The sequence below is a fragment of the Phyllosticta capitalensis genome (genome assembly GCF_038381095.1).
Source record: "Phyllosticta capitalensis strain CBS 128856 chromosome Unknown BKA78scaffold_1, whole genome shotgun sequence".
In the NCBI taxonomy this organism is placed as follows: domain Eukaryota; kingdom Fungi; phylum Ascomycota; class Dothideomycetes; order Botryosphaeriales; family Phyllostictaceae; genus Phyllosticta; species Phyllosticta capitalensis.
Window position 1 is genome coordinate 3,767,303 of NW_027117439.1, and position 19,363 is coordinate 3,786,665.

A 19,363-nucleotide genomic window follows, 5' to 3' on the forward strand; every position below is an offset into this window, starting at 1 on the left:
TGCCGCGATCGAATTCAACATTGATTCATGGAGAGAATGGGTGGTGGGGGGCATCAGATTATGAAAGGAAGTGACGTTGGGCTCGGCGGCAAATTAGGCAAGTCGGGTGGTTTCACAAGGCGCCCGGTTTTTCAAGCACCTTGATGTCTCTCATTCAAGTACAAACACCCGCCCACCCTCACACCACCGGATCCTGTTCCTTTCATATCATCCAAGTCATATCCTCATTCTCAATATTTCCTCACTACATTTTTCAAAGCTCCTCCATGTCGTCGCCAATAGAGCTGACGCTCAGCGGGCCCCTCTTGACCATGATGGTCATGACTTCGTACAGAGCGTCGGCAGCAGCCATAGTTGTGTGCTCGGCGTTCGTGTCGTAAGCGGGTGCAACCTCGACGATGTCGGCACCGATCAGGTTCATGCCGTCCAAACCGCGGATGATGGTGCGGAGCTCGCGAGTCGACCAACCGCCAGTCTCGGGCGTGCCAGTGGCAGGAGCAACTACGACGCTGTCAGACTCATGGAAACACGCAAAAAGAGCTTGGGAACTTACAAGCCGGGTCAAGGGTGTCAATGTCGATGCTGAGGTATGCGGGCCTCTCGGTACCAACGCGGTCACGGATCTTCTTGATGATGCCGTCAATGCCAATGGTGTCAATCTCCCTAGCCTCGACAATCTCGAAGCCGCAGTAGCCGTCGTTCTCGTAGTCCGAGAGTCCACTCAGCGTCGTGCGGATACCGGCGTGGATATTGGAGTCGTTGGCGAGCAGACCCTCCTGGGCGGCGTGGTAGAAGTAGGTGCCGTGGTTGATCGAAGCAGTGTCGGAGGGAGCACCACCAAACACCTTGGGGCGCCAGGTGTCGCTGTTCTCGATTAGCTTCGATCTCGAGCAAGCACTCAAGAGAGATCTTACAGGTGAGAGTCAAAGTGGATCACAGACACCGGGCCGTACTCGCGGTTGATGCTGCGGAGCAGGGGCAGAGTAATGGTGTGGTCACCACCCATGGTGATGACACGGGGAAGAGTCTTGCCCTTCCTCGAAAGACCCTTCTTGTTGGCGTTGGTGGCCGGAGCACGGGACAGGATCGAGTTGTGGCCCTCCTCAATCTGCTTGATAGCCCAAACATTGTCGTACGACGTCACCGGGACATCACCGCAGTCGAGAATGGTGGCCCAGCTGTTGAAAGGGTTGGCCTCGAGGGGAACATTGTATCCTCCGCTAAATCCAATTCTCCGTGAGCCTTGACCCTCCACAAACACTTGTGAGCTTCTGCTCTTTGATGGCATAGGGACATACTAAAGATTGAGGCGGCGAGAACCTTGTCTGATTCCGGAAGGACCGAAACGAGCACCGGGCCTGTACGAAGTACCTGGAAGAATCAGCACCATTGACCAATCAAACAGCAAGTATCGGCTGTGGTCCAATCTCATTCAAAACTCACCAGTGTCGAAGGGAGCGCCTGGAATCGACAGTTAGCAAACACCTCAGCCTCAAAGATTGTTCAACATACCCAGGAAGGCAATGTCGTACTTGACGTCGTCGGTAGCCAAGCACGGCGAGTAGGCGACACGACCAAAGGTCGAGATTCCGCTGAAAACAGAGTCTGCCTGGGTGCCACCGTCACCGGGCAGCGTGTTGTACCAAATGCCCTTGTGCGGGCCCTCAATGGGCTCTTGCTTGTGGTCGCCGTGGGCAGCAACCAGCGCAGCGACGCTGGCGAGAGCAGCAACGGTCTTCATGGCCAGAGACTTTGTCGACAATCCAATGGGCAAAAAGGATCAACAAGACGACCTTGGACAGCGCGAGGGGAAAGAGGAAGAACTTGGAGAGACAGAGGGACAGACAGCAAGGAGACGACGGAATCATCCACTCGAGCAGCAGAGGTTGAACAGCAACTGGTTGAAGCTGTGCCGCGCTTCCTGGCCTTCTTTTTGAACCCGCGTCGTAGCGGGGAGGATCCAATTATCGTCTCCACACGCCGAGCGCCAGCACGCTGGTAAACCTTGCCTGTGCCTGACTGACGTCCTCCATACGAATCGACCGGCGGGAAACATCTGCAGCAGCATGGATGACGGTCTCCAGGTCCCTCCAAACCCATGTCAATCGCACAATCGCCAATCCCATATCAACTATCTCCCTTCCACCTTACCTGTCTGCGACCTTAGCAGGCCAGCCCGCCTGCCTGCCTGACCGACCGCTCGCCACGTCGTTGTCGATGCGCCTACATGAGGGACGAACTTACCTAATGTCGTCATGACCACTCGCTCTTACACGTCGCGGCCTCTGCACGCAATTGGCTGAGGTGATCTGCGCGCTTCTGCCGTCGTCGCCGCCGGGCCCGCCGCCGCTGCTGTCCCGTATCCTACGTAATGCCGGACGTATCAATTCACGGCTCTACATGCTAGACTTGAAGCTGGCTGGCTGTTACATACAGCCGCTTGCTCATGTCAAGAGGCGATGCATGTTTGCCTGGCCCGTCGATAAGAGCTGTTGTCGATGAACAGCTCGGCATCGGAAAGGTTGAGACCAACACCATGATTGACCGTCCAAAGACACGAATGCTCCCGGCACCAACATCAGACGGACTATGACTGCTAGCAGCCTTTTCCTCATACAATCCGGCCAAAACAGCAACAGCATCAGGACTGTCCCAAACAACAAGCAGCACATCACCCCACCGACGCGCCGATAAGCGTGCTGAAAAACGGCGTTTACTAACACCAGTGCTGGCCTGTGCTCAAGCTCTCCCCTGTCCCTCTCAGCACCCACGCCTTGTCTGCCGTGCTGATCGCGGCGTCGATCCTACATTGACCAATCACAGGGCACAGCAACGACTACTAACGGCGTGACAAACGTCCCCCCGCAATCTATGGCATTACATATGAGCAGCGACAGAACACTTGCAGAGTCACTCTGCGTCTTTGCGGACGTTTGCCGTTGTACGCCCTACCGTATCGACAAGACACGCCTGTGCGAATACGGCTTCGTTCTGCCCGGGCCAGCCAGCAACACAGACAGCCCGACCCGGATCGCCGCCTTCGTGCCCGTCGCCGTCGCCATCAGAGCGCCGTCGTCGCGTGGGATAAGAACATTGACCTCGGGGTTCCAAAGGTTAAGCTTGATCTCCTCGTGTCGAGGCTCCTCCGCCGTCGCGTTTGCTCGGTCCACTCGCTGTCCACCACGAGTGGGCGTGCGTCGACACTGTCGCGCCGATGACTTCTGCAAGGCCGGACAGTCACAGCGGTAGAGTTGCGGGTGAGTCTGTATCTTCGTCTTCAGGTCTCCCGTTTGTAGACGTCGTGAATAACGGTCGTTCCGCTTGTCGTAATTGTCTGGATAGTTGGTGAGATGCTTCGAGGTGATCCGTCGGCTTCTGCTACCCATGATGGCCATGACGACATTGTGCAGCTTCGAGTGCAACGTGGGGAAGTGGGCGATAAGATGGCTGGCTTGCTGGCTGGCGAGCGCAATCGTGGGGAGTCTAGATTTTTGGATTTCCTGGGGGCAGCGGCCAATGAAAGTCGAAGTCTTTTTCTTCCGGAAGCCCTTTCATTTTATCGGATCCTTCCGGCCTGGACATTTGATGATTTTTGCGGCTGTCGGTTCGGTTCGTGACAAAAAGGTCTTCGTGAGTATCGAAGTCTACATAAAGTGTTGGTCTATGAAAATCGTCTCTTGCTTCTTTCCTGGATGACGTAGCAATCAAGGTATTGCGCGAATACTGAAGAGAGGAAAGAGAAAGGAAAAAGAAACCAGATCCATCGTGAACATCACTCATCATATCCTTCTCCCAACTCGGCCCTGTCACCGTGATCCATACGCTCAAACGCCTTCTTGACCTGATGCTCCCAATTGCTCAGCGCAACAATCGCCCACTCGAGCGCGCCAACAAGGTACAAAGCAATGCACTGACCGACCCACAGACCCGCGAGGCCCCAGCCGTGGAACGCCAGGTAGATGCCAAGGGGCAAGGCGCCGCAATAGTAGCTGACCATGTTGACGGCAGCGCCAATGTGCTGGCGGCCCATGCCGCGCAGCGCGCCACCGCAGCTGCCATTGAGGCCGTCGGCGATCTGGAAAAGCGCCACGTAGGGCATGACTTCGGCGGTCAAGCGCACAACGGACTCGTCGTCGTTGAAGATGCGCGCGTAGAAGTCCTTGACGCCCATGAGCACGGCGAGCACAATGGCTCCCAAGATGACGCTGAGCCAGGCGGCCGTGTTGGCGGCGCGAGCGGCGCCGCGCGCGTTGCGTGCGCCTAGGAGGTTGCCGACGCGGGCGCTCGTCGCGACGCCAACACCGAATGGGATTGTGTTCATGACTTGATCCGTGGTCATGATGACGGATTGCGCTGCCAATGGGATCGTGCCCAGGCGGCCAGCCGCGAGGGCGACGATCTCGAACGCCCACCATTCTGTACCGACGTGGACGACACCCAGGAAGGCGAGGCGTGCAAATACTCGCAGGTTGCGGAGCGCTTCGCGCGGTGCCCATCCGCCCCAGCATTCGCTACCAGCTACGAAGCGCGCGTAGGCGATGAGCAGGAAGAAGGATAGCCAGTAGCAGATGCCTGTTGCGAATGGCGCGCCGAGGAGACCCATATCGAAAGTGTAGACGAAGAGGTAGTTCAGGGCGGCGTTGAGCGGCGAAGTGATGCACAAGACGTAAGTTCCTGGGCGCATGATTTCTATAAAAGTTAGCCCAGATGCTCATTAGGATAGAAAGATGGGTGCCATGACTTACCTTGCGCCTGAAGATACTTCTTCATACACTCAAAGTATATGTAACCCAGACCTCCAGGAACAAGCACACTCAGGAACTTGGCCGAGTCTCGCGCAATGTAATCCTCCTGGCCAAGCACTTTGAAAACTGGCTCTGAGCAAAACCACAAAATGGCTACGGGGATGTAGAACAGGGTCAGGACGAAAAATGAGCGCTGGAGGATGATGCCCAGGTCGTGCTTGTTGCGGCTTCCCGTGAAGCTAGCTGACGCCAGAGTATCAATGGCGGTGGTTCCTCCGAGCGCAATCAGCCAGGCACTGGCCATTGCAAACATGTAGGAAAAGGCAGCGGTTGCCAGTGCCTCTGCGGAGAGACGGCCGACAATGAGGACGGAGATTGTCTGCAACGAGTTTTGCAACGTGTATGCCAGAATGACTGGCACTGAACTCTTGAACAAGAGCCAGAATTCCGCCAGTACCAGCTGTGTTTGACTGCGACCTCCATCCTCAAGGTCGATAATCTCCCCCTCTTCTCTTTCCCGCGGTGGTAGAAGTGATGTGTATTCGTCCGGCGTTTGGAGATGCGACAGGGATGGCTTCTTGTCCCGCCGCAAAAACTTTGGCAGCCATGATCGCGCGCTCGGCATCTCGTCTTGTCGGCTTTCCATGTTGATTCAGCGATCTGGAGATTTCGCAAGAGGGAAGACAATAGAAAATGTTGCAGAAACGCTGCAAGACAAGAGAGAAAAAGCAATTGACACTCAGCGAGCACGAGCAAGCCACGCTCAGCCCAAGGCGCTGCGAATGCGAGGAAAAATTGTTGAAATGAATTGCGGATCGTGGTGTCACTTCAACACTAAAGAAAGATTTTCTGGAGGATGAATGTACTAATGCAGACAGTCACGGCGGAGCCTGGAGAGACTGCGGGTGGCACAGTAGCTGGAGCGATAAGAGCAAGAATTACACATGGTTGTTGCATATGTGAGTTGCCAGCGCCAAACCTTGGTCGGCCGCGCTTCTTGTAAGCAGACAGAATAATCGAAGCAGTAGAGAAGAGGCGATTGGCAAGTGGTTGCTGCTGGGGATCAGTCGGAGTCGTGGCCGGCGGGAGTGCCGAAGGGCTTGAGACAGGGATGACGGGCGTCTTATCGCCGTCGCAGCAGGCTTGGACTTGACTAACGTGGTCGGCTAAGCATTATGCCATGTGCGCAGTCCAAGTCGATCCCAGGGCGGAGGCCGTCTCCGCATCGTGGTCTGGAGGCGACCAATTTGAGGCCAGCATCGCCAATGGCGGCCTGGAAATGGAACAAGTCGATGAAGAGGTGGACAGATGTGGTGAGGTTCTGAAGAAAAGGATTGGTCTCGCCAATTTGGGCGGTGACGAGCGGCAGATCAGATGGCTCCCCCCTCACGACCGACGCCAACGCACTGGTCGGTCCCAGAGAATCCTCGACCACGATGCAACTCCAACATTGGACATCCCGCGCCAAAAACCTCTTGTTCGACCACATCCATGCAGGAACTTCAGCCCGTCTGCGACTTAATAGTCGTCATACAAGATGTACGCCTCACACTTGGCCACTCGCTGATAACCGGAGAAGAGTAGTCTGAGATAAGGAACGGCAGTCCTTTCCGAAATCAGCCAGCACTATCCGGCTCGCGTGGGACAGGTTGCGGCATCGACATATGCTTCTTGCCATGGGCATTAGCGCGAAGCCATACATGTCGTAGCCGCATATGCCTGCCATGACCTGACGGGAAGGATTTGGGTTGACCCTCTTCGCGGCCGTGTGCCTCTTCTTGTCCTCTCCCCTGTCCAGATTTTGTTCCGTTGCTGTGAATCAGGTCGACCACTGGTATAGATAGACCAGGGGTCACTCCAAAATTTCTAGTCTTCCTCAATTTGATCTCTTTTCACTTCGTTGCCAGTCTTGCGCTTTCTTGCTTGTTCCCGAGAGCCTGCATTCTGTCAAGATGGAAGCAACCACCAGGGTTGCGCCAGAATATTCCCAAGTCAACACCGAAGCATCCGATTTTGCAAGCAAAGAAAAACAGGATGGAATCATCGAAGGCTCTTCGCAAACCACGCCCGAGGTCGATCATGGTGTGGTTCTCAAACATGGCATGAAGCTCCATCCACAGCCTACCAGTGATCCACTGGACCCCTTGAACTGGTCAACCGCCCGGAAAAATTCTATTCTTGTCATTCTCATGGCATTGTATTTTGAATTCACATACCTTACGACGACCAGTAAGTTCGTTGGGTTCAGATTGTCGTCAGTGTTTACTAATCTTCTACAGCCGTTCCCTCATTCCCCCAAATCGAAGAGCAATACGGGATCTCCTTGGACCAGGTGAACTGGACCGTCGCGATCCCAGCCCTTGGACTCGCCGTTGGACCATTCCTGTGGTCACCACTTGCCGACATCTTTGGCCGCCGCATAGTCTTCATCGTTGGAACCTTGATCGCCTTTGCTTCCACCATTGGTGCGGCGTTAGCGCCCAATTACGGAGGATACATGGCTGCCAGATTTTTCCAGGGTCTCGGAGTTGCGCCTGCTTCGACCGTTGGGTTGGCCATTATCAACGACATGTTCTACGAATATCAAAGAGGTCTGAAGCTGGGTCTGTGGGTGCTCGCCCTCGACCTTGGTCTCCTTCTCGGGCCCCTGATTGGAGGCTTCATGGATCTCGTGGATCAATACTGGGTGCAGTGGTTGAACGCCATTCAATTTGGCGTGATCCTGATTGCCGAGATCTTTTTCCTGCCAGAGACTCTGTACCCGAGGAACAAGATGTTGGCGACCATGCCATATGTCGAAGGACTTGATCACTCACAGTCCGTCGTGGACATTGAAAAGACTCAGCGAGCACCCAGCATCGCCACCGAGGTTGACCTCAAGCGCACCAAGACTCTTCCCTTTTTCAACATCAAGCCCGTCCCCGGCATGCGGCACCCGAGCATTCTGGACCATTACATCCGCTTTGGAAAGATGTTCACTCTCCCCACTGTATCCGTCTCCGTCTTGATCTACGGCTTTGGATGGTACTGGTGGATCATTTCAATCATCACGTACATCCCCACGGCCTACGCGCAGTATACTCCCCAAATTCAGGGTCTGCTGTTCATCGGGTTGATTCTCGGAACGCTTTTTGCCGAATTGTTTTGCTCTGGCCGTCTGAGCGACTGGATCATTGTGAAGTTGATGCAGAAGAACGGTGGAGTGAGAGTCGCTGAAATGCGCCTGTGGCTCGTTTACCCCGCCTGTCTTGTCACGACTGTTGGTTTGATCCTCTGGGGCATCAGCATCGACAAGGGGTACCACTGGATGGTCGGCCAGATAGCCTTCTTCTTGAGTAAGTTCCCCCTTCCACTCACCTGAGCTTTTTTTGCTCAAGCTTATACATCTGCAGTCGCCGCTGGAATCCAAACCGGCAACACCATCCTGGCCGCCTACACCGTCGACTGCTACCCGCTGCAATCCATGAGCGTCGTCACCTTCTATGCCGTCTTCCTCAACTTTTCCGCCTTCGTCGACCCTTTCTTCATCGTCCCTTGGGTCGAGGGCTCCGGTTACACTTGGAGTTTTGCTGCGCAGGGCATTATTACCGCCTTCTCGGGCCTTGTCGTTATGGCACTCATTCACAAGTTTGGCCCGAGGATCCGCGCAAAGGCGGGCGAGCCGGGCTGGGTAAACCCCGAGTACAGTTCTTTTTAATTTTCCTTTTTTACACGTTTTTTCTTCTGTTTGGGTTTAGGTTGAGAAAGAGATCAGGGCGGTGGCTGTGGAAAAGTTATATACCCCGGGTGTAGGAGAGGAAAGACGCTGCCGAATCGAAATCGTTCAAGTTTGAATTTTCTTTTCACGTTACACGAGCATTTCAGCCATCGCTGTCTCGTTTTGAGTTTGTCCTTCTACTGTGAGCACATCATACAGCACCCTTGCTTTCCAGAACCATTATCGCCGGTGCCTCCTTTGTCTTATCGTCGTCCGCCTGGTTCAGGAGACCCATCGACTGAAATTGCCCAGCGACGTCCAAAGTTTTCCAAGTCTCTCAATAAGGAAAGAACCTTCTCATCTGCAATGAGCTTCTCCATTCCACGTTTTCCATTCGTCGATACAGCAGCGCGCCAGTCAGCCTCGCGTTTCTAATCCCCTCCCAACGAACTCTTGGACCCCATGAAACATTCCCATTCCCATGCGCGGGATTGTCGCTAAACTCCGGTACGTACCTCCGTGTCCCAGACGGCAGTGTGGCAGGACACGAAACGAACCAACAACCGAACGGGAACCAGCGAGAGACAAACGCACCCCCGGGCAGTCCACCAACCAGCTACCACGTCATCTGCTCCCACCACCAATAGCACCCTGGCTATACGTCAGCCTGCTAGGCATGTCAGCAGCCTCCACGAAGCTGAGACGAGAGGTTGCGGTTATCTTGATTGCTGCGCGGCGAAATGCAGAAGATAGCTCCTCGTAAATACGTTTAGGCACATAGTCGCACTTACTGTACAAGTACATACGAGCGACAAAATCGACCGCGCGAGCAACGCGTACAACAACTCAGCGCAACCAGTCTCGTCTACCGAGCTGCAAACCAATCGATGGCCATCCCGCCTGTCGACACCAGTTCCAGTGACGCAAACGACGAAACCTCGCCTCTACTTCCTCGCCGCAGCGCCTCGCCGTCCACGCACACGCGCAAAGATGATATCTCACATCACCGAAATCGTCGCCGCTGGTCCAGCGCCTCCATCTGTCTGCTCCTCCTGATAATTATCGTGTGTCTCGAATTTGCCGACACGGTGCCTCGGCCGGCGCTAACGCGCATCTACGAGGCCGTGTATTGCAGGCAGTATTATTTGGAACATGGCTTTCCTGGCGATGGAAAGGAGGGAGGAGCAGTAGGAGGAAGATTTGGTGGATGGGCAGGTTTTGGTGATGGAAAATTGGCCTTGTCGATTCCAGAGAAATATTGCAAGGTGCCGCAGGTGCAGGGCGAGGTTGCGCTGCTCAAGGCGTGGCAGGTGGCGTTTGATGCTGCGGGAAGTATGTCTGTTTTCCGTGTCTTCTCCCCCTTCCCTGAACGTTTAGTGAGGCATGAAGAGTTCGACTTCCATGGAGACTGCGTTGCTGCAAAGAAGCGCGGGAATAAGAGGAGAAAGGATTATGGCTGACGACTCCCAGGTCTTCTTTTCGCAATACCATGGGGCTACTTCGCAGATTCCTACGGGCGCAGACCGATGCTCTTAATCATAGTCGCCGCGTTCGTCGCCAAGTCTCTGTGGATTCAAGTCGTTTGTATGCCATCCACGATGACTCCTTGTGCTCCGGCTTCGAGCTAGTGCTAGAAACTTGCTGATGCACATCTAGGCTATTGTTGGAAGACAATGCCCATTAGATTGGTCTGGTTAGGGAGTTTGCAATCGCTTTTTGGCGGAGGCGCTGTCGCTGGAGCAGTTCTCTACACCTCTATTGCCGATGTGACGGACCAAGATGAACGGTGTGTCTTCCAGACTGATTCGAATGACTTGCGCTGAAGGCTGCAGAGTGACCATCTTCTTTCGATTCGGCGCCGCGCAGCTCTTCTCTGGCTTCATTGCGCCGCCCCTGAGCGCCTGGCTGATGCAATTTGGTCCCTTCACCCCGACTATCCTTGGAACAGCGTTCTTTGCGTTCGGCTTCGTCATTCTGTGCTTTTTGCCGGAGACCATGAGCTACAAGGGAGAGGAATCTTCACCAAACACGGCGGCTGAGCCACCAAGAGCCGAAACCAGCGATTCCACGAGGGAGCCGAGCATCCACGACCGCGTCAAAAGCCTGCTTCGAAGCGCCCAAGACTCGGCCGCGTTCCTGACGTCCGACATGCGCATCTTGATTCTCCTGCCCACTTACAGCATCCATCTCCTGCTGTACAATACCGACGACCTCCTGCTGCAATACTCGTCAGAACGCTTCGACATCTCCATCTCGCGAGCCACGCTTGTCATCTCCCTGCAAGCCGGCCTCAAAGTGGTCGTCTTGATCGTTCTACTCCCCGCACTCGTCAATTACCTTACCACACGCTTCCCTTTCGACGCCCAGTTCAAAGACCTCCTGCTTGCGCGATGCTCCGCCGCCGCCATGGCACTCGGCTTCCTGTGCATCGGCCTCGCGCCCTCTCTCCCGCTGCTGATCACTGCGCTACCTATCCAGGTCGCTGGTTGGGGCCTCATGTTTCTCATCCGAAGTTTGGTGACGAGCTTCGTCGAGCAGCATCATGTGGCGCGGCTGTACATTATGTTGACGCTAGTTGATGCAGCAGGGTTAATGGTAGGGACACCAGCCATGGCAGCCTTTTTCGATTGGAGTTTGTCAATCGGTAGTTGGGGCGGCGGGTTGCCGTTTGTGGGGTGTGGGCTCGCGCTGATGATGGTGGAGTTTGCTCTGTACTCTGTAAGGGTAGGTGAGGAGAAAGGGGAAGAGGAAGTGGAAGATGACCGGTGCTCCGGGACATCTGGAGGGATCTAAGTCTGCCTATTGGGCGAGGCTCGCATGTGTCGACAGGAGACTCGCACATTTCTGAAGGAAGCTCTATTTCGTCAGACGAGACGAGAAGCGTTCCATTTCAAAGTTGTTGTAGACCTAGAGGGGTAAGTCGAGAGATGGTCTTCTTGTAGATAGATGAGTAGACATGAAAAATGCAAATGTGATGAAGCAACAAAGTAACACAAAACGGAAATTTAGAGCACGGTGGATAGAGTGAATTTTTCCTCTTGATAGGTACTCACAAGGAGCATTCAAAAAATTGTGTCTGAGTATGCGACGACTTTGAATTTCTTTCATCGCCTACTGGGAGGGTTGAGATGCTGAATCAAAACGGCGTTGTGGTGTTTGGCTAGGTTGGTCAAAGCTCTCCAAACGATCGACGACGTCATTTGAATCCGTGACTAAGCCGTTTGCGAGTCAGCCGACAATCCGGGGAACCGAGGTGGGCAATCACATGCATCTACGAGCTTGGGTGCTAGCAGTTCCTCTTGCGGCTACATCGACCATCGCATCTCCCGTCTATCTCTGCGGCGAGCATGCCATCTCTTACAGGGAAATTTCCACTTCTCCAGATGCGCAGATAAGCGCACTCCTCCGCCATGGCCGCTCAGTCGAAGCTTCTGCCCTTGGACCGCTCCAAGGCCCTTGTGAACGAGCTTACCTCGCAGTACCTGAAGCATCGGACTCGCATCTCCCGCGCCGTCTACCTCACTCTTTTTGTGGCCTTGGTCAACCGCATCCGCATCGCCATCTCCGAGCAAAAGGCTGCGTCAAACCGCCAGGCCGAAGTTCGGAAAGCTGGAACTGGGACGACTGAGGGCGAGGCCACTTCGAGGAAGAAGGTCGAGCTCAATCGCGAATTCTTCAGAAACCTCTTCAGGCTGCTGAAGATTGTCATACCAGGATGGCGGAGCAAGGAGCTCCGGCTGCTCATCAGCCACACCGTGTTTCTCGTCCTTCGAACTCTGATCAGTCTGTACGTCGCGGAGCTCGATGGAAAGCTGGTCAGCAACCTTGTTCGGGGCAGAGGCAAAGACTTTTTGACCGGCCTGGTGTGGTGGATGACGGTCGCTATTCCCGCAACCTTTACGAACTCAATGGTAAGGTTGAAATCTCAATATGTCTCTCTGATTGCTGACTGATGATAGCTTTCCTACCATCAATGCAAACTCTCCCTACAATACCGGACCCGCCTCACAAACTACATCCACAACAAGTACCTCTCACAGATGACCTTCTACACCCTCTCCGCCCTCGATGATCGGATAAAGAATGCCGACCAACTCATCACTGTCGACGTTGCCAAATTCTCCAACAGTCTCGCAGAACTGTACTCCAACATTGCGAAGCCGGTTTTGGACATGATCATTTACAACTACTCGCTGTCTCGGAGCGTTGGAGGAGAAGGTCTCTTCATGATGAGCTTGATTGTACAGCTTTCTGCAAGCGTCATGCGAGCTCTTACACCTCCATTCGGTAAATATGTGGCAGATGAGGCGCGATTGGAAGGAGAATTCCGGTTTCAGCATTCCAGACTCATAGACTACAGTGAAGAGGTTTCCCTGTATGCTGGTCATGAGGCGGAGAAGGACACTCTCGACAAGGGATACTTTACGTTGATTAAGCACGTCAACAGGATCCTGAGGCGAAGATTCTACCATGCCATCATGGAAGACTTTGTCATCAAGTATTTCTGGGGTGCGCTGGGCTTGATGCTTTGCAGTGTTCCAGTGTTCTTCAAGATACCCGGCGTTGCTGGCAACAACATGGGAGACCGGACGGAGAGTGAGTGTCCAATGTTTTTGTTTCTTGAAACGGCCGGCTGACAAGAATGTTTAGGTTTCGTCACCAACCGACGAATGCTCCTCAGCTCTTCGGATGCTTTCGGGCGCGTCATGTTTTCCTACAAGGAAATCACCGAATTGGCAGGCTACACTTCGCGCGTCTCGACCCTTCTTGATGTCATCGAAGAGATTCAAGCCGGTCATTTCGAGAAGAAGCTTGTTTCATCGGCCAACACGGAAGAGAATGCTGCCGTTCTACGGAGCCGCGGCAAAGTAACCGAAGGCGAGGACATCGAGTTTGTGGACGTCCCGATTGTCTCGCCCAACGGGGACGTCCTGGTGCGTGCCCTTAGTTTTACCGTCAAACCTGGTGACCATCTCTTGATCGTCGGACCCAACGGATGCGGCAAGTCCTCTCTTTTCAGAATCTTGGGCGGGCTGTGGCCGGTTTATGGCGGCACGGTGAGAAAACCGCCGTTCGAAGCGATCTTTTACATCCCACAAAGGCCCTATCTGTCACGAGGAACATTACGACAACAAATCACCTACCCGGACAATGTTAGACAAATGCGCGACAAAGGAATTACTGATGCAGACCTCCTTCGCATCCTATCGGTCGTGGAGATTGAGTCCATCGTTGACAGGCCCGGTGGATGGGATGCGGAGCAGGAGTGGGCTGACGTCCTCTCCATTGGTCTACAACAGCGTGTCGCCATGGCCAGGCTGTTCTACCATGCTCCAAAATATGCCATCCTCGACGAGTGCACTAGCAGCGTCACGCTCGAGATTGAGCGGATCATGTACGATGAAGCGAAGAGGCTGGGCATCACCCTCATGACTGTCAGTCATCGGAGGAGTTTGTGGAAATACCACTCGAATATTTTGCAATTCGATGGCCAGGGTCACTATATCTTCACGAAGCTGGACGCGGAGCGGAGACTGCAGCTTGAAGAGTGAGTTCCCCCATTTTCATTTTCGACCGAATCTGTGCTAACAATTCTACAGCGAGAAGGAAGAGCTGGAGCTCCAGCTAAGGGCCGTGCCGGAGATTGAGAAGCGGATTGCTGAGTTGACTGCTTGATCATGACCAGGTGTTGGGCACCCCTCTGGCAGTTCTCGATCTTTCGAATCTATAAGCGTTTTGTAGAAGAAGTGCATTATAGAACGTGTAAACCAGGTAGCGCACTTTTGGATACACAATCCATGAGCGATTTGAATTTTGGTCTTTGCTGCAAGCTTCGACACAGATAGAATCAAGATAAATGATCACCATTTCGACCAGGTAAACATTCATCATGTGATGTTGATTGCTTTCGCGCTCTCGACGCGTTCCCGTCCTGTTCGGGAATGGTGGGCTAGCCGAGCTCGCCTCGGGACGGCGCGTCGGTGGTGTTCGCCAATTCGGACTCGACCAACAAAGGGAAGCGCCCGCGTCATCCTCCAGCTGTCACCTTACCCCAAGCTCCCCGCGACCATCAAACACCACAGACCACAGCTTGCCGAAAATCGCCCGTTGTGTAGACGCCGCTCGAGATCTGATTGCGACCGCCCCGTCGTCGCGAACCACAATCCCAACAGCTTCGTGTCATGAAGTGCGCATAACCTAGACCGCCGCGCGAGGGACAACACACACGCCGAATTCGCACGCCCACCTCGCATCCGCTACCAACATGGCCGACGAAGACCTCAGGATTGGCTCGATTATAGAGCTAGCCAACGGCCAGGTCGCGACCGTCCGCTTTATCGGCAGCACCCAATTCGCACCAGACGAGTGGATCGGCGTGGAATTCGACCAGGCCAAGGGTAAAAACGATGGATCCGTACACGGAGAAAGATACTTTGACTGCGAGCCCGGGCACGGCATGTTCTTGCGTCGGACGGGCATCTCACACGTCGTGGAGCAGCCGAAACCAAAGGCGCCCGCGAAACCATCACCGGCAGCTGGAAGGCCTCCAGCCAAATCGGTGAGCAGACGGCCGGGCGGCTCCATAGATCAGGGAAAGAGCAGGCCTAGCAGCGTGGTCACCGAGTCCACAACCGCGAGGCCCAAGCTGGGGAGCCGGCCGACGAGCATCGATACCGGGAGGGGGGCGCCCTCGGGGACGAAGATAGGGGTGAGCTGCTCGTCCACGCCACTTGTGGCGCAAAGACTGATTCGTTGTAGTCTCCTACAAAACGACCAGCTGCAGGCTCAATATCCCAGCGTGCACGTCCCAGCATAGGTGGTGCTACTGCGGCCAGCAGACGGGTGTCCAATGTTGCTGCTGGAAAGACGGCCGCGTCGCCGTCAGGCACTGCATCTGCTCCCAAACACATCTCAAGGCCCTCATTGGGCGGGCCCACTCGCTCAGGTTCGGCGAGGACATCAAGTACAGAGACTCCCAAGGCTCCCGCTGTTCGTCAATCACTTGGTGGGGCAAAAAAGACCCCACCCACGACCGGCTCCTCCACTCCGACGAGTACTCCGGCCGCCCAACGCAGCACCAGCAGTTCACAAGACAAGCAGCAGATTCAGGAGCTCACAACCAAGGTAGCTTTCCTTGAGTCCAAGCGCAATGAGGATCGGGAGAAGATTGTGACTCTGGAGCGCGTGCAAGAAGAACGCGACAGATTCGAGCAAATCATCCAGAAACTGCAAAACAAGATCCAACCGCTTTCTCAGGAGAACGGAGAGCTCAAGAAAAGCCTAAAAGATGCCGAGGGTCGGCTGGAGCAGGTGGAAACTATTCAAGCGGAGCATGAGTCGATTATGGAGATGGCGACGTTGGATCGCGAGATGGCAGAGGAGAACGCCGAAGCATTCAAAGCAGAACTTGATGCTGTCAAGGAAAAGCTTGAGGAGCTTGAACTTGAAAATGAGATTCTCAAGGGCGAAAACGACGAGCTCAGCAAAGACATGAGTCCAGAAGAGCGGACAAGTCAGGGGTGGATCCAGATGGAGCGTGAAAATGAACGACTGCGTGAAGCTCTCATCCGTCTGCGGGACATTACTCAAGAGTCCGAGTCTGAACTTCGAAGCCAGATCAAGGGCTTGGAAGAAGACGTCCAAGAACTCTCTGGCGTCAAGGAGGCCTATGAAGAAGCAAAGGCTGCTCTCGCGGATGCCGAAGCCGACAGGGAGGAGCTCCGTCAGCAACTCGAGGCCGCCCTTGGTGCCGAAGAGATGATTGAGGAGCTCACCGAGAAGAACCTGTCGCAAAGCGAGTACATTGAGCACTTGAAGAGCTCGATCGAAGAACTTGAGACGATCAAGGAGCTCAATGATGAGCTCGAAATCAATCATGTCGAAAACGAGAAGCAGCTCTTGGAGCAAATCGACTACAAGGACGCGGTCATCACGGACCTCGGACGTCGGGCCTTGCAGCAAGACGAGACTGTCGCGGACCAGGAATACACCATCATGAGGTTCCGCGAGCTGGTCACCAACCTACAATCGGACATGGAGGACATGCGCGCCTCAAGGGAAATCAGCGAGACTGAGGCCCAGGAGCTGAACAGCCGGTCAAGAGCGATGATGGATCTCAACAGACAGCTGCAGCAGTCCGCTTCAAGCACCAAGGTCAAGACTATCGACATGGAACTTCGGAAGCTGGAGGCCCAGGAAGCTGCCGAGCACCTTGCCATTGTGCAACTCTTCCTTCCCGAGGCTTTCCATTCGGAGAGGGAATCCGTTCTTGCTCTCCTCCGCTTCAAGAGGATCGGCTTCAAGGCTTCGCTCATCCACAACTTTGTCAAGGACAAGGTTTCGGGAGACGCACCTGTTGCGGACGAAGACATCTTTGAGGCTTGTGACGTCCTTGACAAGCTCACGTGGGTCTCAGCCATGTGCGATAGATTCGTCACGGCCATTTCCACTTGCTCGTTGGACAAATTTGCCAAGTTTGAGGGCGCTCTGTATGAGCTTGAGCCTGTCGAGCGTGCTCTGAATGGCTACATTGAAGCGCTGAAGAATGACGAGCTCAAGGAGAAGCTCGTTGCGGAGGAATTGCACCGGTAAGTCCCTCGCACGTTTTGAGTGATAACCACCCTAATAACTTGCAGGTCCATTGCTGTCATGGGTCATCTGGCCGAGAGACACTTGGGCGACACTCTGGTAGCATATGCAGACGACGTTCTTATGCGTACTCTGCTCATGCAGAGCCACCTGGAAACAACCGCTTCAGCGTTGGCTCTCGTCAAGCTGGAGGTGCAGTCCAAGGTCCACGAGACCGAAGAGACTGCTTACGACGGCATCCAGCGCTTTGTCGAAAAGACGGAGGCTATGATTGCCCAGACTCGCAGCACCAAGGTCATTGTTGGCAAGACGCTGCGCTCCCTCCAAGAGCACAAGGCACGGTCCATGACAATCGCTGGGGACACATCGCCCCAGTTCTCAGAGTGCCAGGACTTTGCCGAAGAGCTTGCCATGTACACACGCGCCCTCGGCGAAAATATCTTCAAGCTCCTGCACGAAGAAGGCCGCAACACTCCCTTCTCTACGAACGAAGTCCGGAATGTCATGTTCAAGACGGCAGAGTCTGTGTGGTCAGTCTCCGAATCGGATCTGTACACGACTTTTGCTGCCAAGCTCCGCCAGTTGGTGGACGTCATTACTGAGCTTAGCAACATGACGTCCGACCTCGAGATGATCCAAGAGTTCGAACGGACACCGGCGCCTTGGGTGCTCAGGTCCAAAGAACTGCAAGACAGCAAGATTGTCTCCATCGATGCCGAGGAGGAGATTCGGCGCCTCAAGGAAGAAGTCCATGGCAGAACCATGCAGATCAAGCTCCAAGAGCAGCGACACGAAGAGGCCACGGTCAAGATCGAGCTGCTCGAAAGCCGCACGCGGGATGCTTCCAAAAAGGCCCAGCGCATCACCGAACTCGAGCGCAAGATCGACGAGCTCAAGGCCAAGGAGAGGGAGCTCGTCGAGCAGCACCAGCAACATGTCGACGCGCTCGCAGCCATGGAAACAGAAAAGGAAAAGTGGAAGAGCGAGGCCGAAAAGGCAAAGGCGCTGGAAGCCGCCATGGGCGGCGAGCTGGGTGCCCAGCAGCGCGGCGGCGAAAAGACGGTCGCCACCAAGCGCGAAATCGACGCGCTCCGCATGGACATTCAATACCTGGAGGCCGCGACCCGGTACCTGCGCAGCAGCAACCGGCGCGAGCACATGGCCAAGACCACAAACACGTCGCGAGACTCATCATGGCTCGGTCTGCCTGTCATGCCAGGCGGCAAGAAGCCGGGCTCGCCGCAGGAGGCCATCCCCAAGCACCGTCTGGCGCTGCAGGAGATTACCAATCTGCCCAGCGTCGCGCAGCCCATCGATCTCACAGCCGTGGCCGACGACGTGGATGCCGAGGAGGCCGCCGGCCCGAGACGACGCCTCCGCTGGCGCCCCATGAAGGCAACACCGCAGTGGCAGCTCAGCGAGCAAGAGCTCCGCAAGGCCGAGGCGTGGGATGCGCTGTGGCGCGGCGACTTTGGGGAAGACAGCCCCTGGAGCGGCATGGGTCTGAGCGTGGCCACCAGCGTCGGAGTCGTTTCGTAGCAGTAGCCTTTTTTCGCTCTTTTCGCAACTTTTGAGGAAAACGGGCGCCTCGTGAAGGTGGTGGTGGGTGGTGGTGCTCTTTTGCTGCTTCTTCCATCATGTCGTAACGTGTGTTTGACTGGCATTGTGCTGCTTCGTTGGTTTCGGGCGCCTTGGGAATGGAACGGATCGGAGCGAGCGGGTTTAGTTGTCTGGTTCTAGGTCTGTACTGTACTCTCACGCGCGTCACGTTCGATACCCCCTCCCCTAGCCTTGTCATCCTACCTGCCTACCTACCTATCTACCTACCTTGCCTACTCGTTGGCAGATGAATGAATGAATGCCGACGATCAACGTAGATTGTTACCACCCAAATCAATTGTCTTTGCCCCCGATCCACTGTATAGACCTAAATCCACCCACCTACTTTAGCCGTATTCCAACCACTTAGGCCGCAGTTGAAAGCTTGTGCTCACAGTAATCTAGCATCCACCTACTTCCTGCCCCATCGGTTCCGTCCACGTCTCAAAAAGGTCAGTCACCCCTGAGCAAGAAGGACAAAACAACAAAACAGCAAAATAATCATAACTGTGGGTCTCGAACATTTGCACATCCAAACCTTAACCTGATGAGCGAATAACAACTAGCTGGTGTCCGAAACCACTTGATCAGCTGGAATTCACTACTCAGTTACCATGAAAATAAGAGTGGGATTTGCAAATTATAACCCAGCAGGGTGTGACATTAGTGACGAAGTGCTTTTAAAGGTCAGCTTCGCCGGGAGGGTTTTAACCAGCCATCCTCGTCCTTCCAC

The 19,363-nt window shown here is 54.7% G+C and overlaps 6 protein-coding genes across 6 annotated transcripts; 4 read left to right on the forward strand and 2 right to left on the reverse strand.

Annotated features, from left to right (window-relative positions):
* Nucleotides 1–253: 253 nt before the first annotated feature.
* Nucleotides 254–1,741, reverse strand: BKA78DRAFT_244177 (arginase family-domain-containing protein; the record flags this gene model as incomplete). The annotated part of the gene is made up of 6 exons (XM_066884010.1): nt 254–501; nt 554–864; nt 915–1,220; nt 1,299–1,371; nt 1,444–1,461; nt 1,513–1,741. The coding sequence occupies 6 exons, from the start codon at nt 1,739–1,741 to the stop codon at nt 254–256; spliced, it is 1,185 nt and encodes a 394-aa protein (XP_066750040.1).
* A 2,031-nt stretch (nt 1,742–3,772) lies between these two features.
* Nucleotides 3,773–5,391, reverse strand: BKA78DRAFT_245095 (mate family transporter; the record flags this gene model as incomplete). Its single annotated transcript, XM_066884094.1, has 2 exons — nt 3,773–4,689; nt 4,746–5,391. The coding sequence occupies 2 exons, from the start codon at nt 5,389–5,391 to the stop codon at nt 3,773–3,775; spliced, it is 1,563 nt and encodes a 520-aa protein (XP_066750041.1).
* A 1,306-nt stretch (nt 5,392–6,697) lies between these two features.
* BKA78DRAFT_329561 (major facilitator superfamily transporter) lies at nt 6,698–8,442 on the forward strand (the record flags this gene model as incomplete). Its single annotated transcript, XM_066889676.1, has 3 exons — nt 6,698–6,974; nt 7,025–8,080; nt 8,138–8,442. 3 exons carry the CDS (start codon nt 6,698–6,700, stop codon nt 8,440–8,442), a joined length of 1,638 nt encoding a protein of 545 aa, XP_066750042.1.
* A 444-nt stretch (nt 8,443–8,886) lies between these two features.
* BKA78DRAFT_23135 (major facilitator superfamily domain-containing protein) lies at nt 8,887–11,292 on the forward strand. The gene is made up of 4 exons (XM_066883775.1): nt 8,887–9,774; nt 9,913–10,026; nt 10,099–10,228; nt 10,275–11,292. The coding sequence occupies exons 1-4, from the start codon at nt 9,330–9,332 to the stop codon at nt 11,233–11,235; spliced, it is 1,650 nt and encodes a 549-aa protein (XP_066750043.1). The 5' UTR covers nt 8,887–9,329; the 3' UTR covers nt 11,236–11,292.
* Nucleotides 11,293–11,715: 423 nt separating this feature from the next.
* On the forward strand, nt 11,716–14,317 carry BKA78DRAFT_304095 (ABC transporter transmembrane region 2-domain-containing protein). Its single transcript, XM_066887597.1, has 4 exons — nt 11,716–12,353; nt 12,402–13,038; nt 13,093–13,990; nt 14,043–14,317. The coding sequence occupies exons 1-4, from the start codon at nt 11,853–11,855 to the stop codon at nt 14,116–14,118; spliced, it is 2,112 nt and encodes a 703-aa protein (XP_066750044.1). The 5' UTR covers nt 11,716–11,852; the 3' UTR covers nt 14,119–14,317.
* A 26-nt stretch (nt 14,318–14,343) lies between these two features.
* Nucleotides 14,344–18,973, forward strand: BKA78DRAFT_304097 (dynein associated protein-domain-containing protein). Its single transcript, XM_066887598.1, has 3 exons — nt 14,344–15,151; nt 15,202–17,030; nt 17,079–18,973. The coding sequence occupies exons 1-3, from the start codon at nt 14,708–14,710 to the stop codon at nt 18,568–18,570; spliced, it is 3,765 nt and encodes a 1,254-aa protein (XP_066750045.1). The 5' UTR covers nt 14,344–14,707; the 3' UTR covers nt 18,571–18,973.
* The last annotated feature ends 390 nt before the right edge of the window (nt 18,974–19,363 follow it).